We start from the raw sequence: 27,537 nt of genomic DNA on the forward strand, positions 1-27,537 counted from the left end.
ACCAATTAGCTGTGCACAACTGTTATGCCATGCCTGTACAGATTAATGACTGATTGGTTTTTTCTTAATAAAGCAAAACTTTGATTTCAATGTATTTTTCAGAAGCATCAGATTAAAAAAAAAGTTTATAAAGTAATGCTGCCCTTTTTCTGGAACAAACAATATTACTTCAATGTTCTTTTCACTGTGTAAAAATAAAGAATTTTATAGAACAAGAAGCAGAAATTTAGCAGAATGCCGTGTTTCAATGGGACATTTTCTCCTATTGATTCCTCTAAAAAAAGCCCAATGATGGTAAAGAAAATAGAAAATGGATTTCTTTTCTTATTTTTTTGAAAGAAAGGGAGAGAGAGGGAGAGCATGTACAAGTGGTGGGGGGTGGCAGAGGGAGAGAGAGAATATTAAGCAGTTCCCCAATGTGGGACTCGATCTCACAACCCTGAGATCATGACCTGAGCCAAAATCAAGAGTCCAACGCTTAACCCACTGAGCCACCCAGGTGCCCCTAGAAGATGGGTTTCAGAAAGCATTTTGGCTTGTCATTGGTTTTCTAGCCATCAGACTTTCTGAATTTCTCTCCCCTTTGCCATTTTCCTAAGCTACCTGAGTTGTTTCAAACAGTGTCCAGAGGACACAGGCAAACGTGAAATTCTAGTCATTCAGTGACTCTGATCCCTGAAGGTGGTTGTAAATGAGAGGCCCGATACGAAAACCTTGAAAGCACAGGCCAAAAACAGTACTCACAAAGAATCCATCAAAGTCATCATTAATATCTGTGGTAGTCAGAATTCTAAGATGGCCCAAGGCTCCTGGCCCCTGGGATACATACTTCATATAATCTCCTCCAGCTGAATGTGGGCAGTACCTGTGAATATGACGGATGCTCTTCTTGTGATTAGGTTGTTGGACTGCAAAGGTGAAGGGACTTTTGCAGATGTAATTAAGGTCCCTAATCAGGTGACTTTGAATTAAGTAAAAGGTAATTATCCTGGGTAGGCCTGACCTAATCAGGTGAACCCTTTAAAACACGAACTAGAAGTCAGAGAGATTCTCCTGCTGCCTTTGAAGAAGTAAGCTGCCATGATGTAAAGGGGCCAATGAGAGGGCCACATGGCAAGGAAACACAGGGACCTCCTGGCTGACAGCCAGCTTTAAGAAAGCTGGAACCTTAGTCTTAAAGCTATAAGAAACTCAATTCTGCCAATAATCACAAGAGTTTGCAAGAGGACTCAGAGCTCCAGAAAGGAATGCAGCTTGAACAAAATGCTGCTTGCAGCCTTGTGAGACCCTGAGATGAGAGACCACCTAATCTATGGCCAGACTCTTGACCCATAGAAACTGGTAATAAGGTAATAAGGTAATAGGGTAAAGAGGTAATAAATGTGTTTTGTTTCAAGTTATGTTTGTGGTAATTTGTTATACAGCAATAGCAACCTAAGATGTTACTCAAATATGAGACTACCGTCCATGCTAGAACTGTATGCATTAAAGATGCTTACTGGACACTAATTACTCTCTAGAATTCCAGAAGCTTCCACCATTTTTAGCAAATATGTGCTAGGTAGTGAGGTTTTCCACTAGCCTACACTCACCCAGAGAAAAGAGTAAGACATCTTTGTGGAAAAGAAGCGAATAAGTGGTTATTTCCAATGGCATAAATTTTATTTCCAAATAAATTCGGAAATGTCTATTTCCCCCTGATTCTTTTAAGAAATACCAATAACAAAATCAGATCAAATGACATGAAAAAAAACTCAAAAATAATTCTTGGGTTTTCCTGTAACAAATCAAGGTTTGTTTTGGTAAGTTTTTCTACAACCTGATGTTACAGAAAGTAAAAAGAAGATACAAGGAAAAAACATAATTTCAACTCCGTCTGTCTCCCAAATTATGAGATTTACCGAATACTTTGACCAAGAACTTTACAGGGACAGTTATGAAGCAAGTCCTACAGGAATGAGAAGAAAGTACAATGCTGTTCTTTGCTTAAGGAAGCTTCTTAAAGGGGATTTTTAGCAGTCAAAGGAGGTACAATATTAATGGGAAGGGGGGAAAAGGGAGAGATCACAATAAACTATAACTATTCCAGAAACAATGGAACAACACGCTGGATTTTTAAAAAGGGAAGCTGTGAAAAGTCAGTGTGAGTGCTTACTTTGTCGTAGGACTTACTCAAAAATTCACTGTCCTGTGAAAATTATCCTTGGGAAATGCTACTCAGGACAGCAGGACCTTATCTTGTCTGTTGTAGGAGTTTGGGTTGTTGTTATTCAAGTTGTCAGAGAAGATTTAACTGGTATATATTTCTTTCTTCAAAGTATCAAAGTCAAGAACAGAAAGTTTTCAGTAATGTGCATTTATTGTTGCAATCTGGGAAAAATTCTGGAAACAAGCAAACTCTGCACTTTTGTTTTAAAATCCAATATATAAGCAGGTTAGAGAGGACTACAAAATGCTGCAAGTTTGACTTTATGTATTCTCCAGATCATTGCCCTCATCTAATTCCCAATGACCTATCGTTACTACTGCTTTAGCAGAACAACGATTATACCAAACCTGAAGGCTGCTGGAAGCTTCATCCATCCAGTGGCCTCAAGAGAGCCAAGAGGCAGCTAACGAGATGGTCATCAAACCTCTGTAAATTGATCATTTCCAAAACACAGACTGAAAAGAATAAAATCTACAAATTATGGAGTACCTACTAAGTGCCATGTACTTACAAATTACTCAAATGCTTACATTTTCATTTTCCAAGAGGTAGGTATTAATATCCTGCCTACTTATAACTAAATATTGCAGAAACCTGACACCAAGAGATGTCAAGCAACTTGCTTAAGATCAAATAGCTATTCGGTAGCATTTCAGACCCAGGTCTCTGGTTCTAGAGCTTGTATGTTTTGTACCACATCACACTGCCCCATATAATTCCCCTTGTACATTATACAAACTATGTCCTCCTTAAATCAATAAAGTATATTTATAGTTGAAGTTTCTAATTTGGTTATCCAAAGAAAAAATTCAAGGAGAGGTTATATCAGCTGCAAAAGAACATGCAAAAAATAAAAACAACTCTGAAGTATACTAAGAATCATCTTGTCTTGTATAGCAAAGGTTTTTCTTGGCATTAGTAGGGATTAGTTAGGATTTTATTAAACATACTGCATTTATTATCAGTAATTTTAAGACGGAAACTCCAAGAAATAAGTATCGCCTAGACTTAGAAGAACGTAATAACCCAAAGATGTTAAATTGTTCAATAGCAAATACATACATTTAATATTCACAAGAGGCCTCTTGCCTGCTCAACAAGTTACTTCCTCTATAAAGCCTCCTGCAAACACAAGCAGGATCAAAAGTCTTTTTCTTTAAGACCCACTGGTACCTCCCAAGCCTAGTCTGTTATAATGCAGTTATACCTCAACCAGAGGTAAAGTCGAACACACACGATTATCTAGAATTCAGTAAGTATTGAGGCCTCTGAGCTATGAAAGTCAGTGTCAAAACAGGCAACCTAGCTGAGTCGTCGAACTCACAGGAAAGCATAGTTTGACCGACTCAAGTATTTCAAGGATGCTGCGATGGTGTGAGTCGAATGCTTTTGAGAGGTCATGTATAATGAGAATAAATGAGCTCCAAGAGAGGAAGGCACACGGAAGATAGGTTAGAATGGCTTACAAAATCAGGAACGAAGAAGGGAAAACGGACGTAGTCAACTCCTAGTGAAATGAGTGCGTAGAGGGAAGCAGAAACTGGGGTGGTAAGCTATAGGGCGTTGGGGGGAAGCAAAGCACAGCTTCTTGAAGATGGGAGGCAGCAAAGCATGCTTGCCCGCGTGACGGGCAGAAAGCAAAGACTCAGAGAGAGGATAACAGAGGGAGGGAAGTCCTGAAGAAGGCAAGAGGCCACACAATCACTACTGGGAGGAGCGGGACCTGAACCCAGGGGGCCAGAGCTCTTCCCACTTCCAGGCACTGCTCCCCTGAGATGCCTCTTCCTGAAAAAAGTTCCGATTGTTTATTTATCTAACTAATACAGACGAATCACAAGCTGGTTGAACATCGAGCTCATTAATGATACTCAAATATTTTTCTACAGCCTAAATGGCACACTGTCTACTGTGGCTGTTCTCTTTCCATCCGGGCATTCCGATTCCCTTACACCTCCAGGTCTAAGTGTGGGTGATGGGTGCCCCAGTCACGTCTGTCAGACAAATGGTATCAGCATCCATTTCCACACCGTTTCTCGAGCTCAGGATGAAAGTTGGGTGGTACCCGTACCATATTTTGTAAGTCATCTACCACCAGCAAATTTATGCTCGGACTCATCTCCTCCGGATGGAGAGAACGCAGCAGCTGCTGCATAGGCAAGAACAGGACCTTTCTCGGACCATCTCATCTACACCTTGTGCTGAGAGAATCGCCAAACGTGATGCTAAATTAAGGCTGTGATTGCACAGATCAATCCCACAGTTAAAGGGCCATTCTGTTCCTCTGGGCTGAAACACACGCTGTGTGATATGAGGAGGTAGTTGAAGATCCTGCACTCGTCTTAGATTTGCGTCCTAATGATAAAATCCATTACGGTTCATTTCAATGTAATTTATTATGATTAACGCACTCAACGATAAAAAAGGTAAAACATTCAGACTATTTTGACTCTTAACCTTTGTCAGTGAATAGAAATGTTTTAAAATCATTTTTATGATGGGGAGAATAAAATGGAAGTTAATACAGCTTCTGAGGTTTATCCTTCTTACTCTATATGCAACCATTTAAGATGAGCAGAAAGGACCCCCAAAAGAATTAGCACATCATAAAGAAGTTCAGGTAATTTAAAAGGCTTGCATACAAGTGATTTCTTTAATTTTTAAAAATGGGAGAATGGAGTAAAAATTATATGGATTATTCAGGAGAAAAGAAATGATGAGTTCTCTAATGTATTCCAAATGTTCGTTTGTGAGTGAAAATTTACAACCCGGGAGGATAAAGAATAGACACAAGGAAAATGTCATATAAAGATCTGGTTCCTGGGCCAACAATAAAGTTTCCTGAGTTTTTAGGGGATTTCCTCTCCTTTCAGGGTGAATACAGACACCCCAGTGTCAGGACTGAAGTTTAAAATGCTGTATTTCATGCTCCTACTACTTACAAGTCCCATGTTTCCGCTGACTATCCCATCCTCCCATGTGTTCAGGGAAGGATTGATTTTGGCTCAACATAGCAATCACACACATTCACAGAGGACTGAGAACAAACAAGAAATTACTGAGAACACCAAATAATTTCCTTTGCATGAAAAATAAGTTCAGTAGAGTATAGCATAATGCTTTATTCATCCTGCCTAGATACCCAGCTGAAAAGTAAAAGACTAAATCACACATATGTTTGGTTCATATCTGCCCTATCCAATATGGTAGCTACTAGCCACATGTGGCTACTTACATTTAAATTAATTAAAATTAAATGAATTTAAAAATTCAGTTGCTCAGCAAAGCCACATTTCAAGTGTTCAATAGCCATATTTGGCTAGTTGTTACAATGTTGGACAGTGCAGATTATAGAGAATTCACATCACTGCAGAAAGTTCTATTAGACAGCTCTGGTCTATATGCCACCACATAATTTTTCATTCTTTTGGTCCTACTGTGATACAGCAGGTAAACCTCACTTTTATATTTTTTCAGCATGTGTAGCTCTTTTGTAAGTTACAAAGCAAAACATACACACTATACAAACACAAAATTACATATAGGCGAGGGGAAACAATTGCCCTTTCCTCCCCATCTCCAACAGGCTAGGGATAATCCAGTGCTCAAGCTTGGTAAACATCTTTATAGAAACTTTTCTCTATCTAGAATACTAGTTGCAATGATGTGACGTTAAGTGTTTATTAAAGTATGCTCACTCTGTCAATTAGAACATGATCTAAAGCTTGGTGTTTACGGGTCTTACTGGTAAAATTTAATTTTAGAGATGTCGCCTGTGATGTTCCATGTTTGGGATATGCCTGCACTGGGGATCTATTAATCCCCGTGTTCCTTGGATACAAGCAGAATGCCCATCACTTTACTTAAGGTAAAATTTGAAACTGATTGGAACATTTCATAGGGGAAAAAAGAAATATAATTTGAGGCCTCTTCAAATTGCTTGAACTGTGAAATCAAGTAATGAACACTAGAAAAGGTTCTGTCAGCTAGAATCTGAGCTTAGTGTAGTCAGCAGTTTCTTGCTAAACCTTATTATGGCAAAGCATTTGATTTTTCATCTCTGTACTGTGTTCATCCCCACAAATAAAGTACTTTGACCTCCACCTGTTACTTAGTGAAATCTGCCCACCATCCTTCAATAACCCTATTCTTTGCCATCAAAGGCCTTTGAGTCACCGAGAAAGTGGGCAGATAGAGCTGTGCAAGGAGCTGAACTGATACGACTTTATAACTATGCAGTAGTTCATAGTTCAGCTGGACGCTACACAGCCAAAGGAATTTTTTTTTTTTTTAAAGGCAGTGCCTGTGGATGCTGGAAGGGGGCAACACATTTCATCACTTTCACATGGAATTTTTCACAGAAAGAGATTCCCTCTTGAGCTCTTATTTAATGCAGAAAACTCCTGGCCTTTCTTTATAAGGAAAACCTCTCTCTACAAGAGTCCTGTCTTCATTTTCGATAGATGAGCCAACGGGTCATTTCAAAGCTTAGGAACACTTCGAGTTATGTTCATTGTGCAAAACAAAATAAACCACCAACTCCAAGGCAGCCCTGTGCATGCAAAGGGACCACACTGTTCTTAAACACCATTACAACACAAACTAAAAATTAAAAAGGGTGTTATACGCAACTAATGAATCATCGAACTTTACATCAAAAACCAGGGATGTACGGTATGGTGACTAACATAATAAAAAAATATTATTATAATAAAAAAATTAAAAAGGGAAATAACTGTGCACAGCTACATAAATTCTCTTCTGAAGCAATATCTGACAAAACAGTTTCTTTTTTTAACAATGACATATCAGAAAAAAAGCAATTTCTGTGGAAAGTTGCACTTCTCCTGATTAATGCCACACTCAACACAAGAGACGGTGTCTGTCTCATTATGCTGAATACTTATCTGAGAGGGATTAGCAGCGTGTTTCTGCTCACTGTCATTCTTTGTGACAACGTAATGATAGATCCGTTTACTTATGAGTGCAGTGATTAAAAACCGTGCTGTTTTCTTAACTGTCTTCATATCTTAGAAATATTGTATTAAAAATTACTTATCTGACACTAAGGGTAAATACTTGGCAAAGTTTTTCATATCAATTAAGTCAACGGCTTGGTTCCATTCAGTCACAGTCTTTGTTGCATGTCTTCACTTAGACTTGGTGAAACTTGATCACCGTCATGCTTTTATATTGGAGTTAATGATTCACACTTTTTTCTCCTTGTCTTATTTGTCCAAATCCTAAAGTTTGGTTTTCACTTAGACTAAAAACTGCTCGTGGCCGACATTTTCTCTGGAGTCATGATTTAGCACTTCTCCTTCATATTCACACCTTTTTTTTTGGAACCCAACACAAGGATCCAATTTTATACAGACAACTCCCCACAGGCCAATCAGAATGGGCTGCTAGCAATATACCATCTTTTGCAGCTTTTTCTACTCGTATAATTAACTTTATCCAGCATCTATTAGGAAAAGGTCTTTACACAAGATAAAAACTGAAAAGCAAACCACGTTGGGTTCTACAAGTGGGCTGGCTCCCCTCAAACCGAGGACTGTTTCCATATGTGTCTAAATAGACAAAACTAGGGTCTTCTCCTTTTTTTCCTTCCACTCACCAATCTCAAATGACAGTTGTCACCAACCATGTCCCTGAATGTAAAAAACAACCAAATACGTATACTGGATGTAAGTGGCTGAACGGCTCCCACAAGACAGTTTATTTCTACGGCTTCACTCCACTTACGACAACTATCAAGTAGTCCAAGTGGCAATAATGACATTTATAACAAATTATATCTCTGGAAAAGTCTCCAAATGTGTGGCGAGGACATAAATTTAGGTAACCCGATATAATGATTATGTGTTATAAAGATTTTTTTAAAACTAAAGGCATGTTAAGGCTTCAATGCTGACGGACAAACTCATAAAAATATCAAGCACATCAAAAGGAGAAAAATTACCAGTTAAGTCTTTTGAGGATAAGATTTCTTTTCTGAAAAGAAAAAAAAAATCACCCACTGAAAAAGAGAACTCTTAAAATTAGAAGCAGGTGTCACCACTATGAAGTGATAAATATCAAAGAATAACTGGCCCTGAAAAGCACTCTTATGCAACCCATACTACTTTTAATCCTTACATATGTATTTTGACATAAGAACATGAAGAGCTGCTTATATCAGTCCCTAAAGAGTGTTAAAACAGAAGAGATGCTGTACAGCCATTTTGATAAACCTTCTCTTCTGTTGGGTTCATGAAATGGCTGAAAGGCAGATGGCAAATTCGGACTGGCACTGAGTCATAAGTAATCTTGATATCCTAGAATTCATTAATCTTGGAAGCTAATCACAGTGGAGTGGTTTCTGGGTTGGGATACCTAACAAGGCAGAGTAATCTGGTATTCCAGAGGACACTTCAGATTAGAAATGGATACTGGGCTGTCATTCCTTGAATTTCTAATGACTTGAGTGCATTTCCAACAGTGCAAACGGAAACTTTACCTCTCATTACGTACAATCCCCAAAAGTTGGCACATTTCTTCAAAATGAAGGGCAGTAAGAGGTGTGGACCACATGAAAACCCAGAAGAGCTGGAGTAGTGTCCCAGTGAATAAATACCGAACGTTCACAGCTATCTGGAAAGCCTGTTCTCCACAGTGGGCTGAAGCCACTGAATCACAACACGGAGTTCCTCACTCCAAACAGACCACAGAACCAAGAACCAGAGTAACCCAGTATTTGACACCCAGCAATTTCAGAGGGGCCTTCAATTGTCAAGAAGGTGAGGTCAGTAATACTTTACTCTGGGGAGGTGAGCCAATTAACTGTATTTCAACAGATTCAGTTTTTCTATCGTGGTTTAATTTTTCATCAAGTTTAAGTGATGCTATGACATAAAGTGACTTTTTTTTTTTTTTATTCCTGACATCTCCTATTTGAGAGACACACTTTGTGATTCAGTGCTGGAGGGAACCCTCTCCATTTTAGGATTTGCGTTGTTCAGGAATCTATCAAGGAAACAGCCCCTGATTTACTATGCCAATGTGAGCATTTCTCGTAATCTTGTAGGATGTAATTCACCCATCATCTCAAAATGGGTGCCATGTCTTTGATTAATTGATGAGTTTATGATGTATTTGAAATCCTTGGATGGACAGAGTGGGATAAATAGGCATTATTGTAATCCTCTGCCGAGCAGGAAAGCGATTGGGATGTTCCCAATCGCATCGGAAACTGCCATTTAGCACAGGCAGAAAAGCTACTGACCCTGAGATCTGTGTGGGCAGGGAGGTTTCTTTCTTCCTCTCCCCCTATTCCCCATAGAAAGCCCCTATTCTGGAGTATTAAAAAGCTTTATTGAAGACACTGATGGCCAGAAAAAGAGAAAACTTTATTCCTATATAGACCAGTTGGGTTGTATTTGATTGTTTAACATTTGAATAGAATAACCAGTATGTGGGAAAAATATAAAAACCTATGAGAGAGGGAAGTAAGTCTGGAAAATAGATTTACTGTTGACCTGTATCATTTTTTACAAATTAAATCTCTCTCTCTCTCTTTCTCTCTTAGAACAATGTTTGGCCCATAGTAAGTGCTCAACAAACATTAGCTATTACTTATAAAACACTTCAGCAGCATTCCAATGACAAAATCCAGGTCGCTTTATCTTTCATTGTTAATCAAATTGTGGTATTATTTGAGTCTATGAAATATCTACACTGTGTTGACAGAACAGAGGAAGTAAGAATGCTAAAGAATTTTTTCTCTTTATATGAGAGGTTAAAACTACCTTCTGTCTGAGTTCTACAAATATCTAATAATGCTAGATAAATAAAATTTATTAGATACAGGAAAACCAGCACAGGAAACTCTTAGTAAGTCTGATCTGTCTGCCTACCTACCTATCGCTTTTGTTTCTTCTCTTCCAACTACACTTTCTGATTATTTTTCCCTTTGGTGACTTTAATGTCAATTCAGAATAATTGTGTTTCCTCTAAGTAAACATTTGCTTAGATTCCGCCCAATTTCATTACCCACAAATCAGAACACTCTGTTTCAGGAAGGGAGATGTGATTCCGTGGGTGCAGAAAGATCTTTTGCTGGAGTCAGATGGCATTGCTTTGCGCACTTCCTGAGACAGTTTTCTAGTATACCGGTTTTCTATGTGCTTTTTAGAGATAAAGAAAGATAAGGCTGGTATTATGAAGGGAAGGAAATAGGGACTAGCATTTACTAATGCTCCTTTAATAATGGAAAGGTTGATGCACCAGCTTTTTCAAGCAAGTACAGTGGAGGACTGTGATCCAAGCCAATGAACAAACTCCTGACCGCACAAATCTTAGCATACTCATGCCTGTATTGTAGCAAATGGGTACTTGTTTAAGCAGTTAGCCCTCCTTCCTTCCCTGGCAGTAAACACTTTGAGGGCAAGGTCTATCTTGGTTTATTTATTTATTTTTCCCCTCTAACACCTTGCACAGTGCTTTGCATATAATAGACACAGCTATGTACAATATGTTTTCCATTTAATTTCACGTACAGGCATACCTCGGAGATAACGCAGGTTCAGTTCCAGACACCACAATAAGGCGAATATTGCCAAAAAGCAAGTCAAATGAAGTTTTTGGTTTCCCAGTGCACATAAAAGTTATGTTTACACTATACTATAGTCTACTCAGTGTACAATGGCATTATGTCTAAAAAACAACATATATACCTTAATTTAAAAATACTTTATTACTATGCTAACCATCATCTAAGCTTCCTGCAACTTATAACCACTGATCACAGATTACCATATCAAATATAATAATGATGAAAAAGCTTGCAATGTTGCAAGAATTACCAAAGTATGACACAGAGACAGGAAGTGAGCAAATGCTGTTGGAAAAGGGATGCCCACAGACTTGCTTGATACAGGGTTGCCACAAACCTTCATGAAAAACACGGTATCTGAGAAGTGCGATACACCGAAGCACAATAAAATGAGGTATGCTTGTATCTTAAACTCATATAGCACTTCAGAGTTGTCCAAGTATTTACCAAAACAAAAAGATACATAGTATTTGGATAAAGCTTTATGGCTTATGAAGTATACTTTACATATATTAAAAGTACTCTCTGTCTGGTGCTATGCACAGTACCTTGCACACAGCTGGTGCTTAATAAATGGGAGCTCCTACTTATCATCTATCTGATCGTGTCAAAGCTATATAGTACACAGCCTGGGCTGTTTTACTGTCCCCAGTGTTTCCATATGAGGCAATGAAAATTCAGAGACATGGCCTCAAGTCCCCAGGCAGGTTGGGGGTCATGGCAGAATATAAGAATTGTAGAGTTGTGAGTCTTCATTTGTCCTTTTTCCTCTTTATGATACATGCTATGTCACTCTTATTTCTCTCTCCTCAGCGAGCCTGCAAGGACTGCTGTGGCTGGAATAAACTTTGCGGCACAGTTCCTCCTTACAACATGCTAAGTAAGGCCATGTGATGAGCCAGCACTTCGCTAACCGAGGCCGCTGGGGCCGTGCTGAAGATGGAGATGGGGACGGGGAGGGCAGAAGATTTCCCATCTAGATCCAAGGTATAAGCTCCATCTCTTCCTTCCTCCTTTCTGGAATATTTACACAGCCTCAATTTCAAACATGAAATTAACAATTTGGAGATTTGGATAATTTCTTTACTCAGACGAGCCCAGCTGAAATGCAGCATCTGTTTTCCGGGGGAGCTTCTGCATTCACGAGACTGAGCATCTGGGTTCTGATGCAAGAGGGGCTGCACTCATTCACACAGCCAACGTACGCAGCGCTCTGCTTCCTGAGCACTTTGCCCTGCTCGCAGGGCGAGCGCAGACATGTGTGGTCTCCAGCTTATTATTTATTTATTTATTCAACAAACATTGATTGAATGGAGAGCCTGTGCCAGGTACTATACCAGGCTTCAGGAACATAACAGTCATTTTCTTATGATGCTTTCTCGTATATAATACATTTATATATAGGTGAGAGGAGTATTTATTTTCTTTTTATAGGTAACCTTTTGGACTCCAATTACAATAGGTTATTTTAGGCCCCTTATTTGGTCCGACGGAAACAGCTTTGATAAAGAAAGTAAGGACACTTGGGAAGGGGGCTTAGAGTGCTCACTGTGTGATGTACTTTTCCTGCCATCACCCCTTGTTGGGATGAAATGTCTCTGATGAAGGAGGATCCCTAAAGCAACATCCCCCTTGCTACTGTCCCGGTGCTCCCCGGGGCACCAGTCTCTCCTGAGCAGATGCCAATACTAAAGGGATAATGGAAGAGAATGTGGTCGCAGAATGATGCTTTCCCACTGCTCCATAAATGCAAAAGCAAAGCCAAGACATTGATCCTATGGCACTGTTCTGTAACAGTGACTATTCCTATTACAGCGGGAGACTGTGGGAGATTTAATCATTGTCCCTAATATATGCTAGTGCAGCAGAGTGTCTGTGATCAATGTACTATTGTTACCAGTCTGCTGCCTTTTTATTGGCATTGATAATGGGCCTCCTCCTATGTGTCTCAGCTACAAGTTCAAGTTGGTAAACTTCCCCTAACTCTTAAAATTGATGAATGACGCTTGGCAGTCAAATTAGGACCAGCAGAGTTGGGAATCCAAGTGAACCTAATCCGTGGTATTTAAAATGACAATGAATGAACAGAAGCCTGTGAAATCCAACTGTGCTCCCAGTAGCGGTGACACTGAACTCTGTGTCTAAAGGTCCTAGGCCAGTGGTCAACCAGATGTTTACAAAGATATTCTTTTACAATTGCCTTTTAAAAATGTATTTCTTTACTTAATAATCATGATAAGAACAGACAGCATGTTATCGTACTGCTTAATCTTCACCTTCAAAAATGAAGACTACTTAGTCTTTGGGAAGAAGTTTATCTCAGAAAGAAGTTTATCACTGAAAGTTTTTAAAAAGAGAACTACAACTAAACTTATTATTTATCAAATTTGACTTTTAAAACCTTTCATTGAACTGTTTAGAACTCTTGATATCTTGGGGCGCCTGGGTGGCTCAGCGGTTAAGCGTCTGCCTTCGGCTCAGGGCGTGATCCCGGCGTTATGGGATCGAGCCCCACGTCAGGCTTCTCCGCTGGGAGCCTGCTTCTTCCTCTCCCACTCCCCCGGCCTGTGTTCCCGCTCTCTCTGTCAAATAAATAAATAAAACCTTTAAAAAAAAAAAACAAACTCCCGATATCTTGGCTAACGTAATGGTGTCTGTTAGTAAGGTCTGACAATCATGGCATAATGGAAGGCATGCTATTTCTGAACATTTTTCTCCAGGAGAAACCTCCTGTTTTCAAGCACAGTACTAAATTTCACTCAAAAGTCTTGTAATTTCATGCTTTTTCACAATTAAAAAAAAAAGATCTTAACCTCTTGTGGAACTTCACGGAAACGTATGTGCTTGACGCAGCTGTGGTCTCAAATGTAGTATGTGGTGCCACTCAGTAATCTGTGAAGCACTCTGGACCCTTAACTGAGTCACTTTTGGGGACACAGAGCCTGAAAAGGTTCACAGGACAACCACAAAGCTGCCTTGCAACTCAGGAAGAAAGATACAGGAAGAACACTTGAATTTATATACACTAGTAATCAAAAGGCTAAGAAATATCAAGTCTCACTCTCAGGCCAGTGACTGTTTCTCTTCTGGGTTCCAGCCGACACCTAGTTCCATGGCTGCCTTTGTGAGGAAAGTGTCCTGAATTCTCCAGTCAGATTGAACAACTCTCCTCTTTTACTTCCAAGGGATTTAAACTTGTCTGCTTTCAACCACCACTAGCTGAATATAATCCTAATGATACCTCACATGATTAGAGAACATTAACTTTAAAAAAGGACCTTGGCACTTGGAATGGAAGTTCAAGTTCATTACCTCATTTGATTGTGACAACTGTGTGACAGAGATGGGCCAGAAACAACAGTTCCCATCTTACAGATAGTGGCTGACAACTGAGGAAATTTGATTTGCCCTCGAAGATAAGGACCTGATGAAGTCATCTTTGTGTGTACTCCATACTGTACTCAGTCAGCGCTTAATAAAGATTCAATGACTTGGTTTGACTTGAATTATACTGATCAGTCATTCTTCATGCACTTAAAGTGGGGGAAGATGAGAGAAAGATGGAGAACATTCATTCTTTCATGCAGTGAGGTATCCAAACACTGCACGAGTCAATGAGCGAGTGTGCTCCCTTCTCTGACCTGTTTTAAAATAGGTTAGGTTTTTATCTATCTAGAAAAATGTTAAAGGCATTTCTATTTAAAGTAGGGGGGAAGGTTGGGGAGTGCACCATGGAAGGTTCAGGGTACCTCCAGACAAAGATCGAATGGTGAGAACCCACTGAAGGGCACAGTCAAAAGAAGGGCCTAGAGGGCTTTTTAATCCCTAACACTTAGAAATATCACCCAGATAAACATAACCAACTACTAAAATTCAGTTGGTCTGGGTAGGGCCTGAAATTCTGGTTTTTTAAAATGATTTTATTTATTTATTTTGAGAGAGAGAGCAGGGGTAGGAGCAGAGGGAGAGGGGCAAGGAGCGAGGAGCCTGACGCAGGGCTCAATCTCATGACCCCCGAGATCATGACTTGAGCCGAAATCAAGTCAGAAGCTTAATGGACAGAGCCACCCCCAAGTGCACCCTGAAATTCTGCATTTTTAATAAGTTCCCAGGTGATGTGATGTTGCCAGTCCTCCAACCACACTTTGAGTAGCAAGGTTATAACTCATATGTTATAGGGCTCATAGTGTCTCACATGGATGTTCCTTATACTTGGAGAAGAGAAAATTTGATAAGGAAATCTGAAAAATTTCAGACATAAATCAGGGCAGTTACATAAAATATTCTACAAAAATTCACTACTGTGGTTCTTGATATACAGCTTGTAATACTGAATTATCTTAAAAAGAATTATCTTTTAAAAAACCGATAAAAGTATCATCTTAAAAAAAAAAAGGCTTGATTCACTTAAAGGAATACCCTTTAAGGGAAGGGATACTTGTAATATAGTTTGGTACACCATTACTCATGGTTGAGGTTGATTGGTTGTTTGGCTTACTACTTGTTAATAATTAGATGTGATTAAGTAACAGTCTATGGATTGAGAATATAGCAAACATCAATTCTGGGAGGACTACTAGTGGCAAATTCTGTTTTTAGATTTATTGAAAACACCCCAAATTCAATGATTTGTAGGCTCCACTCATCCAATCAATCAATATTTATTGAGTACCTATTTTTTAAAAGATTTATTTATTTATTTGACAGAGAGAGAGACAGCCAGCGAGAGAGGGAACACAAGCAGGGGGAGTGGGAGAGGAAGAAGCAGGCTCCCAGCGGAGGAGCCTGATGCGGGGCTCGATCCCAGAACGTCGGGATCACGCCCTGAGCCGAAGGCAGACGCTTAACGACTGCGCCACCCAGGCGCCCCTATTGAGTACCTATTATGTGCCAGATGCTGATATGGATGCTGGGGGTAAGCAGTGGAAAAGACAGACTAAGTCCCACTGCCCACGGAGTGCATGTTCTCTAGAGACAGCACAGACAATAGCAGTAGACAGTGGTATGAAGAAAGAAAAGCACGGTTACAAATTACAGAATGATGGAAGACAAACATCAACTATTTAGATCACTGGGCGCCTCTCTGAAGACGTCTTATTTGAACAAAGATCTGAATGCCGAAGATGATTTGATTTTATGGGGGAAAAATGGACATTTTACTTTGTTAAAAATTAACTATTTGCTCATATATTGTGTCCTATGTGTATTTAATAACCCACACTCCTTCTCTGGCTTTGGTTATATGACAATGATTTGGGATAAGGAAAGTGGGGGATTTTTCAGTCTTCCTGTTGAGTTACTTTTTGTTTTTTTGTTATTATGTTTTTAATTTCAATATAAGCCCAGAACATGAGATCTTAAATTATAATCATAAGCGTTAAGAGAGAGGTTACTGAGCATAGAAGACAAAACTTAACCTCCGAACTCAGATTTAGGTTCAAGTTTGCACCCTGGATCCACAGGTTTACCGTCTGTGTGGCCCGAGGCAAGTCACTTAACCTTTTATAATTCTGTTTTCATGTCTACAGAGGCAAGATCATTCCATTCTGTCTGCATAATTTAGGGTAATTAAAAAAAAAAAAACCCCACCCGGTATATAGAAGGTACTCCAACAATTGTAACTGTGATTTTTTACTATGCATATGAAAGCACCGAGCACGGTGTCTGATCCCATGTCGGCGCCTGTTGGTTTCCTTCTTATTTATTTGCATTATCAGTCTCTCTGTAATTTTTCATTTGTACAGATAAACAAGAGTTGATGGTATGTGAGTTTTTGCTTGATAGAATTTCATAGGACTCATTTCATCAGGGCATGATCAGCTTCAAAGCTTCGAATCTAACCCAGTTTTGAGATAACTGGGAAATGAAACTACGTGGAGGGAACAAATGTAGCATTGTAAGAGAAGCAAAAGTCAGCTTGAGGTTGTCTGATGTTCTTAAACTAACATCATCTTTCATCTCCTATGCCCTTCTTCCCAGATAATAAGAGCTGTGCACTGAAAGTGCTGAGATAAACTAATGGGGAACAGGATACTACAAAAGACATTTGAAAGAGCCCATGTAATTTACTGCACGTCTGGTTTGTTTTACTTTCCAAAGCCTTCCTGTTGCTCAAGGAAATTTGTCTCCTCTGGCAACCTTCGGCCCTCTTTTGGCCGGGAGTCCTGAAAAAGCATTTGAGGGCAGGTAAACAGATGCAAAGCTCTCTGAGTGAGGCGTAAGTACCGGCCTTGCTTCCCCCGTCACATCTGAGGCATAAACAAAGTATCCTTTAGTATTTGTTTGAGAGAATTATCCCCAATGTAGGCAACCAAGGGTGCGTTCAGATATACATAACTCCCAACATGTTCTGAAGGTAATTTACATGAGTGAACCACTAAAAGCCTCCTACTCAATGAACTGTACCCCTGGGGAAAAGCTATGCAGGCCCGGATCAGTGTGGGAACAACATAAGGGTGTTCTCTGTGCCAAAAAGGGGATTGGGCTAGATGGAAAATCCCCAAAAAGGACCATCTGGCAGCATAAATTATCCATTTAAAATGGCTGGTGTGAGTTAATGACACCAAAGTCACCAGGAACATGTACAACATCCTTCAGTTGAGTTTTAATGTCCCCCCAGGCCCTGTTTCAATTATGACTTTCTATGCTGAATATGGCCAAATGTAAATTTATCCACTGTCCTCTCCCAACCCCCAACATGTATACCATGAAACTGCATTTTTCTGTAATACAATAGGGAGAGAGGATGGAGAATCAATCCAAGAATATAGTATAACTGTGGGGGATTTCTCTATTATGCCATATATATATAGTATCATTACCCCAAAAGAATTCAGCCGTTAAACTTTCATTATTTAATGACTGCAAAGGATCTAGGCATTCTGATGTTCAAATCTATGATCATTTGAATCCTAAGGTGCAAACAGGAATAGAATTACTCTAAAAAAAAGAGTCGCTAGGTCAAAGTACCCTATATTCAACCTGCCTCTGCCCCCAACATGCATGCCCCCCACCAAAATATCTACTTAAGGACCCACAGAAGAGTCTCCCAGTGGGGGAGCTTCATGTACACCAACACAGGAAAGCAGCTTCCATGTGTATAAAACTGCATTAGTACAACACTCAAGCACCATGTACCAAACCTATATATTTTGATTCTGGTTTTCACTGAAGCAGGTAAACTGGCTAGAACTCTAATTAGCCTTTTAAAAAGGGTTCAAAGAAGTTGTACATCTTTTAATTTTTTAATAGCACATAAACTTTTCATTGGCACTATGCTGAGATCCTGCTGATGATGCCGTTAGCGGCAATGGGTAGTCAGCATTTTCATTTGCATTTAGGCCTGGCTTTATTCCTTAGCCACTCTCGGTGAACCGGCATGAGCTAAGTGTGGTGCGAAGCAGATGTATATGACCTTTATAGAAGATCCACCACACCTTGAGTGCTGTGTTGGTAATAATTAGAAATAATGAGAAGATGGAGGCTAATCTCCCCATCCCTGCACTTCCCCTATCACCAGGTAATGATCTCCTTATGCATCTGTGTCCCACCCCCAACTGCGAATTCCTTGAAAGCCAAAGCCAGAGCCTTCCCATTCACCCTTCAATTCCCAGAACCAGGCAGAAAGTTCCCAATGAGGGTGGCTGAATGGGAGTGAAACTTCTGCATTTTAGTAAAGCGAGCAAGATAAAGGACAAGGCTAGTGGGGCTTGAGATTTTGTTTTGTCCTCTTTTGAATTATCAATTATCATACAATAAAACTGCTGGGGGATGGAAGGTATCCATTTCTACGTATGTTAACACATGTATAGATTCCTGTACCCACCACCACCATCAGGATACACAACAGTTTCATCACCCCCAAAATTTCTCTCACGTCATTCCCTCAGAAGATTGTTTTTTGATATGCCAAGGAGGAGAGAGAGGAGTTAAGATCTGAAGACAAAGGGGTTAGTTAGTTCGGAAATCTCCTTGGTGCTTGTCTGTTCTTGCAAAGAATCATGACCAGGAAGCATTTTGTTTCAAACTTCCTCTGAGCTAGGTAGGTATAATTCTCAGATAGGCTGCGTATGTTACCTTATGTAATTCTCAAGAGCGTTGGAACAGCTATTAGTATCGGCAGATTATAAAAATGGGGACACTTACGCTCAGAGCAGTTGGGTCATTTGCCTATAATCCCGCCGCCGGTAGGAGCAAGAGCCAGGATTACACTCTGCCTCTCTATTCCAAAGCCCACACTCCATCCTCTCTATCCATTTGACTTTGCAGATTGAGGAAGGCACAGAAGATTCTCCCTTGTCCATGTGGAGGTTAGACACGGAGAAAGGTTTCAAAAAGCTCCTGCTAGCTGAATTACTCACATTCCTCTCAAGACTCCAGAGCCAACACTAGACTATCCCGGGAGGTCAGACTAGGGATCATCATTTGCCTAGCTCATGAGAGACGGACAGAAAGATAGTTGTTCCATTTAAATAGAAAAACAATCACGGCGATAACCAGTAACAGGGAAACACATTTAAACACCTCCTCACAAATGAGCTACAATCTTCTTGTGTGTTGGCTATCTGTCCAATTTTGATACCAATGTTATGTAACTCTCTTTAAAATATCTGGAAACGTCCAGGAGCACCTGGATGGTTCAGTCGTTTAAGTGTCCGACTATTGATTTCCGCTCAGGATCTGGGGGTCGTGGAATCAAACCCGCAACGGACTCGGTGTTCAGCACAGAGTCTGCTTGTCCCTCTCCCTCTGTTCCTGCCCCCACTCATGCTTTCTCTCTAAATAAATAAATAAATAAAATCTTTAAAATAAAATAAACACCTCATTTTATAAAAATCCAAGCATACACTGTAGCACAGGGACCCTCATCTCCTTCCTAACATTATCCACCCAGTTGAAAAAGTGGACAGGTTTTTAAGATTATTAAAAGATAATCCCAAAAGCCAAGCCCCAAAGGCAGGAGGAAAGCAGAAGCAAAGGCCCATGCATAACGGGACTGGAGGGCAGGTGAGGCCACGGAAGAGTCAAAACCACAGCCCGTCCTACAGCCTCTCACTCCAGCTGCATCTGCCCACGGCCCCCTGCGGAGGGACCCGCCCCGCACAGCCCCACGTGCGTTGCGTCGGCGGCGAGAGCGCGCGAGCCCCGCTCACCTGGCTCCACTTCATGCCATCCGCTTGACTGACTGCCGCTGCCCGGGGAGCGCCCTTGGCCCGTGTAAAATGGCTCTTCACCCGGACTGTCCATTTCGTCCTCCACGGACTTGAGGCGCTTCGTGGAGCTGAAAGAACAAACGGCACACGTTGAAAAGCCCTCCAAACCACCTCTCTCGGAGAGCGCATCTCTGGTTGAAAGAAAGCCAGAGGAGGAAGCAACTGGGCAACTCGGCGGAGTCCTAGGACTCTTTTTAGGCTCTTGTTCAGTTGAGTGAGTCACTGGATGTGGAACAAAGTCTCGGGTCGGTGTTGTTCCAAGTGTCTGGGTTTGATTTTATTGTCCCTCAAGTTGCCGCTGCTGCCACATCCTGTTCCTTTCTCCTTTGAGGAACTGGTGGCTGGCTGCTGCTCCCGTCTCCACCTGCGAGCGCCGGGAGGAAGACGGCGTTTCGTGCCTCCTCGGGCAGCGGCGGGGACCTCGCCATCAGCAGTGTCCCTACACATCACGCAACCCCTCTGGCACCCCAGAAAGGATAAAGACCAGATTTCAGAGCCCTTCAAAAAGAGCTTGGATTGCTTTTCTTTCTTTTTTTATTTTTCCTCTATGTTTTCTCATCTTCCACTTGGATCTGTTCATTCAAAAAGTATTTGCTGCGCAGCTACCATAGTCCAGACTCTGATGGAGGTGCTAGAGATAAATACAATGATCCAAAGAGATTAAAAAAAAAAAAAATTGGGGAAAGGAGTACATTTCCCTCTGAGAACCAGGGACATGGAAAAAAGAGTGGCCCGATCCTCTTGATGCCCTTCCTCTTTTGATGCCTACACAGAGGTCACCCAAATGAAGTTCTGGATTTTTTTATTTTTGGAGAGGTATGGTTGAGAAATTTCCAGAATGCATCTCGTTTCCTCCAGTTGAAGGACTGAATTTTTCTCCCCAGTTGAGGCTTCAGGAGTGAAAAGACAGTGAAATGCCATGTTGCTAATATGTTCTAATTGTCTTAATTGATTATGTCACTAACATACTACCAGAATGAATAGATTTCATACCTAGTGGGAGTGCCCGCTGAGAAATCTCTTCCTCATGTGTCAGGGTACAGATTTTTTTAATATGTTTTCATTTATCAAACACACGCTGCGTCCCTTCTATGTACTAGGTGCTGTGCTAAATGCTGAGATATCGAGATGCATCAGACATGGCCCCTGTCTCCATGGAGTTCACGGTCTAGCGGATAGAGATGCAGAGGCAAATAACATTGTGCAAAAGGGAAATATAGGTATCATGATGAAAGTGCATATAGGATACACTAGATTTCTTGATGAAAGAAGAAAACAATGTATGCCTGGGAGGTTGGGAAGAGCTTCCCAAAGGAGACAGTTCCCGAGCTGTCTGTATGAGTGAGTGTCAAGGAGACTGGCATAAGGAAGGAAAGGGCATGGATAGGCTGGTATTCGGCTGATGTACCACTCAGGCAGCCATTTTTATTTCAAAATAGCTCTTTGTCAACTGGCGAAGTGTCACTGTCTCAAGCCCTGTAATTTTCCCCACCCTTGCCACCCCAGCTTTGCCCCAGGACACCCTCATGATCCAAAACCTAAAGGGTTACCATCGGGTGCATCTGGGGCATTCCAGGACTCAGCCTGAGCACTGTGCCAGATCAGCATTGGTTCTAATTGGTACGCTCGTGTCACACAGTTATTGGCTATTCTGAACATCATTCCCAGGAGGGAGGTGTGTATCAGGCAGAAGCATCATCATGAGGAAGGTGTGACACATGCAGAGAATTGCCAGGTGTGTGGCCTGGCTGAAACTGAAGTGAAAGAAGGGGGTGGAGGTGATTGAAGATGATACAAAATCCAGATTTCATCCTATCAGCCATAGAGACTCCCTGAAAAAGTCTCAACAGGGAGTGACATCAGAGTTGGTTTCAGAAAGTCCACTCTAGTAGCTGTGCAGATGATGGCTTTGGAAAAGCAAAGGAAAAGAAAGAGATGGAACCTATTGGCAGCAAGACAGTGAAGAGGTGATGGCTGCAATCCAAATAAGAAAATGCTGAGGACCCAACGTAAGGCAAGAAATTCTAATTATTAAAGTTGGTATTCTAGTATGCTTTGCCTTCAAGTTCTGTTCTCATTAAAGCCAGACCATAGCAAAGCAACATATCTGTAGCATGCTAGCTTAGTACCCAAAGGAAAACCTTTAATAGCTTATTTTATGTTCTTTGCTTGGCTTTCCTTGAAGTTCAATGAAAAATAGCCACTTGAAGAACTTTTCTATAATTTATGTGAAACTACATCGAATAGATACTTTTTTACAGAAGGATGTACACAAAAAAATCCTTCTAATACATAAAACCAGAAAAAATATGGTTTCTTTGCATGAATTTCTGTTCTTTCCTTTTATCAGAAACTGCAGCTTCTATAACCTCGTGCTTCCCCTTCTTGCCTTGGCAACCAGGAATCTCAGGATTAAATGTAAGGTACAACTCTTGAGTCAGGTTCCTGATATAACAATTGCTCCTATTTTTCCATATGGTTTCTGGCTTCTCTATCTACATTTGATAGGACCTGATGTATTTAAAACTTGAAAGCCACTTGAAATCATTTTGGAAGTTGGTAGAATCCATGTTAAAAACAAAATAAACATTTCCCTTATGTTTCCTGGCAAATAAAAGGTGAGACCTTTATGTTCTGATGGGACCGTGAGATCTGTATGGAAAGGAACTTCTTCTTCTTCTTTTTTTTTTTTAAATCTCTAGTGCCTACCAAAGTGTTTGGCTAATAGCAGATGCTCAAAAACCGCTGAATTGGGCTATTGACTTAGAAACAGCCCTGTAAGTACTTGTGACAGGCATTTGCCCAAGCGTCATGATTCAGTGAGATCCAACCCAAAAGGCCAACTCCACTGCCTGTTATTCTTCTGTTATTAATATTTTTCTGAGTTTCTAGAATTTTTGATTTCCTTGCTGTCCTCTAATAAAACACAAATACCCCACGCAGTTGCTAATCCTAAAGGTGAGAGTCTGTAGTTATTAGCTCCCACCTCAGTTTGAAAGCAAGGGCTTTTCTGAGGTTGATACAGGATAAATGTCTGGAGGGGTGGAGGTACAGCGTGGAGGAGAAAAAAAGATCCAGGAGTGAAGCAAGTTAGACGTGCCAGGATGGACATGTGAAGGCTTCCAAGACAAAGTTTACTGACCTCACAAACTTGACAGCTGGTTTATCTTGATGAAGTTCTTTGGGATAAAAAAGTATATTTTATCCCAAGTTTTACACAACCCCTTCTGTGATTTTGGAGATGTTTACCACGACAGGGTATTAATGCCTATCCATCTCTTTTTTTTTTTTAATTTAAAAATGAGTGAGTCATTGATTTTGGTTTCTTGCTCTTGACTTTCTAACACACTGATTCGATTCTCCCAGAAACACTGGAGGAAAATAGGAAAGTACCAGTAAGATCTCTACCTAAGAGAGAAGATAAATACTCTTTTGAGGAGTGACGCACCATCTCTCCCTGCGTGTGGAATGTTGTGTTCCTAGCAGTTCTACCTAGAAGCTAAGGTAAAACTATTACCTTCATTCCAAATATTTGTTTAATTCTGACTATCGGCAAAGCGTAGAAGCCTTACCTTATACCCACAAATCTGCAAAATCACTCTCACCTGAATGTTCATAGTACCCTGCACTGAAAATTTCCATTTACTTGTCAGTCTCTACCATTAGATTGTAAAGCTCCTATTACTTGACTTTATATCCACAATGCCTAGGACAATGTCTTTGTTAAGAAATGTTGTTGCCAAATTGGAGGAGTTACCCTGTCCTATATGGGCCTTACAGTCAGATGGGGAGGCAGGACATGTACAACTCTCAAAGATAATAATAGTAATTCAAGGTAGCAAACACTAAGTACCCAGGAAAAATAGGGATAATTGATACTCCTTTTTGGGGGCTTCATGTTCTTTCGTTCTTTACTGAAAGAGTAAGCCCCATTCCTAAGAGGATCCAATGTGAAAATATCCTGTCTTTAAAGTTCCAGCACATCTGAATTTGAATGTAGACTCTGCCATTTACTAGGTCTGTGACCTTGGTCAAGTTACTTAAATTCTCTGGGCTCTGGGTTGATCTGCTGTTAAATGGCAACACTGTCTACACCGTAAAAGTATTGTGAAGATTAAATCATATCAGGTTTGTAAAGCATCTAATACAGTGTCTGCTACAGAGCAGGTGACCGATTAATATTGGCACGGCATGAACAAATATTGATTAGTTGATGAACTTTTCTATATGTAAATCTGGGGTATCCTTCTGGGCACATTTTCTAACCTGTACACAGATAATTCTGCTGAGTCTATATATTTAGAGAATAATTTTTTTTAAAAAAAATCATTCTAGGAGAGCCTAATGAGAGTAAAACAAACATATTACCAAGTTATTAACTACTGCTGCTGTTTATAATTAGCTCCTTATCAGGGTTAGTTATTTGCAGAATATGAGAATGACAGTAGCCTTTTAAATGACATTAAAACCAGGTTTCCACTCAGAGAATCACAACAAAAGGCAACAAAACAGCTGGAGCGGTCAAAATGACGGGGGGGGGGGGGGGGACACGGACTATTTGGGACGTCCATGGTACATGCGCAGCACACATATGAAAAACAAACAGCCCATCAACTTTTAAATTAATCACTGCCCACAAGTATTTGCAAAGCTTTTTCATGTTGACTGAGTGCAGTTACACACGATGTCCGCTCCATCAGCAAACATTCAAAATCCTTAAAATGTATTAACACGTGAATGTGTTCACAATCTCATTCTTTCATTATAAATGTACTTTTGATTTCAGCCTTTTTTTTTTTTTCTGAGGATCTGATACTACAGGGAACCAAGGAGAACCCTTAAACAACATGGAAGATGAGCATAGGATCTGGTGGTTATACTTAGGGAATAACTGGTTCTTTAACTGTCTTTAAGGTATTCATCATGACGAAGCTGATTCTTTTTTTTTTTTCTTTCTTTCTTTCTTTTTTTTTAAAAGTAATGCTGGTTAAAATATATAAAGTCAAGGTAAGAAGGAGTCTCCATCAAGGAAAATTTCTATAATCTGGCCATTGTTTTAAATAAAATTCCAGGGCTTGCTTGAAAGAAGAATATACCTTTGTGAAACGTTTTTCTGCAAAGTACACAAACATTAAAGATCGTTCTGCACCATTCTTTTCTTTGTTGTCACAGTCCAGTGCTAAAGCCAATTTGTAAAAGAATACTGTGGGTTTAATGCCTAATCCCTTTCCTTCTGGTACCGGTTATCGAGAGACAACAGGATCTTGCAAAATGCTTCATTTTGATTTGGGCTTTGTGACCTCAAGGGGACCCAGAACCCCGGAATCCTTATCTGGTTGTGCTCTTCCAGCTTTACTTTTTTAAAGGTCTCCTGGGGCCACAGAGTTTATGAGCCAGCCCCACCCTGCCGCAGGACTGCTTTCACGTTTGTGACCACACACCTAGATATCAAATGGGTTTCATGTCGCAGGGCAACTCCGATAGCCTGGATTTTGAGATCTGTGGGGGGAAACGCGCTGGGACTGCGCTGTAAGGTCTGCTGTAGGCACCGGGACGGGAACTGGTATCGCCAGTGTCAACGTTTTGCCAAATAAGGCAAAACACATGCCCTTCTCCCTAGTCAAGTGTTGTCCTTAACGTCCTGAGAACATGCTGTGTTTATCATCCATCCTTTCTCTATGCTTTGCTCACGTCTTCACCCCACCCAGACACTATTCCTTTTCCTTCCCATCTTGCCAACTGTAAACCAACATTTACAGCTGAACACAAGTCAGTCTTTTTGGATAAAGCCTTCCTTAACTATTTTTGGCCTATGCCATACAATTTAGCTCACTGTTTTCTACTGCCCGATACATATATATATGTAATTTCTGCAACATATGCATTTGCTTTCTCTTCCCAATAAGACTGAAAGTCTGTTGGGGCTGAACACACTTCTCTAGTATCTTCTACCAGTAAATGCACATTGCAAGCGCCTCTAGGCTCAGAGTCAAAATCGAGGTGTGGAACTATGGAGAGCCACCAATCAAATTACCTGGTAGAGGATGTGCTGGGTAAAGACCTCCTCATTGCTCCTGGACTCATGCTGTAGTATGAAGAACTTTCCAAATCTGAGAGAGAAAAATTTGGGCCAGTTCCTGCAGCTATTGGTGCTAGAAAAAAAAAATAGTTATGTTCTGTGAATAAAAGATCAATGAGAGCATATATCAGTGTCGCATGTAACACATTTTATTTTTGAATTTATACAGTAAGCTTATCCAAAATAATCAGTAATGAACACTGACCTCCAAAGAATGTTGACAACAAAAACTGTCGATGCCAGAAAGACTTTGTTTTATAATGTACCTTTTATCTTTTCTCTTTTTGTAATGGCAAATTGTCACCAAGGTTGCACCATTCTTGGAGGCTTTTTTTTAAATAATAATATTTTTTTATTATATTATGTTAGTCACCATACAGTACATCCCTGGTTTTTGATATAAAGTTCGATGAATCATTAGTTGTGTATAACACCCAGTGCACCATGCGATACGTGCCCTCCTTGCTTTTAACAAAAAGACCTCCGCATTTTGCTCTGAAACTTTTCTTAAATGACCAGCCAGAACATTCTCTGGGCTTTCCTAACTTTGTCTGATCCTGATCGCTTTCACTCATTGGTGTTTTGGAATTAGATCTGAACTGCAAATTCATCTTTCCGGGCCACCCATTCCCAGTTTCCTGCAATGAGAAATGTGTGATCTCTCCTTACTCTGAACTGCCTCGGCATACATACACCTTCACTTTATTTGTGAGGCAGGGTCCTCAAACCACGGTTCCTGAGCCACAGTTCTTCTAAATAAAGTTTTACTGGAACGCAGCCACGCCCACTTATTTACAGACGGTCTCCGCTTCCACACTGTGACGGCAGAGACTCGCAGCCACACAGACTCCGTATGGCTCACGAAGAAGATACATACATAGAGGAATTTTCCGATGTCTGACTTCAGAGACTGTTAAAGATAATTTTGATTGTGTGTGATTTAACTCTGTGTAGAGTTAGTGGTGCAACTGTATGAGCAGAAATAACCTCTTCTTTTGAAAGATTATGCAAAAGCAGGAGCAATAGAGTCACATATTATTGTATTAAGGCACTGATTTCAGAGTTAAGCCCACGTGAGTGGATATATAATTCATTAAATAGAGACTAATATCCATAAGAAGAAAGGATACTTAGGAATATCACGAACCAGAGACTTTTCAGTCTTTCAACAAATGATCACTGCTATTGCCAAGACCTGTGCTGGGTGAGGAAGACACTTAGATAGAAGCCATGGTCCCTACCCTGAAACAGCTCTGGAGGGAAGGTTGGCAGGTTATTTTCAAGGCAGTGTGATAAGCCCTTTGCTAGAGTTATTCTTAAATTGATATGGCCACATAGAAGTGGGTATCTAACCCAGCTGGGGAATGAGAGGTTCTGGGAGTAAAAGGACCTCAGAAAATGTGATGCCTGGGAAGATGTTAAAATGACAAGTTGGAATCACCCA

General features: G+C 40.5%; 1 protein-coding gene across 20 annotated transcripts in view; it reads right to left on the bottom strand.

The window, feature by feature from the left end:
- Nucleotides 1–27,537, bottom strand: part of NFIA (nuclear factor I A) — a 367,666-nt gene that overhangs the window by 82,159 nt on the left and 257,970 nt on the right. For all 20 annotated transcript variants that reach the window (XM_048220512.2, XM_048220510.2, XM_044383811.3 and 17 more), the window contains 2 exons: nt 26,049–26,166; nt 19,955–20,082 (listed from right to left, as the gene is read on the bottom strand). In XM_048220512.2, the coding sequence (XP_048076469.1) occupies nt 19,955–20,082; nt 26,049–26,166 (246 nt within the window). The remainder of the gene's footprint in view (nt 1–19,954; nt 20,083–26,048; nt 26,167–27,537) is intronic.

Source organism: Ursus arctos, unplaced genomic scaffold, assembly GCF_023065955.2.
Source record: "Ursus arctos isolate Adak ecotype North America unplaced genomic scaffold, UrsArc2.0 scaffold_12, whole genome shotgun sequence".
Taxonomy (NCBI): domain Eukaryota; kingdom Metazoa; phylum Chordata; class Mammalia; order Carnivora; family Ursidae; genus Ursus; species Ursus arctos.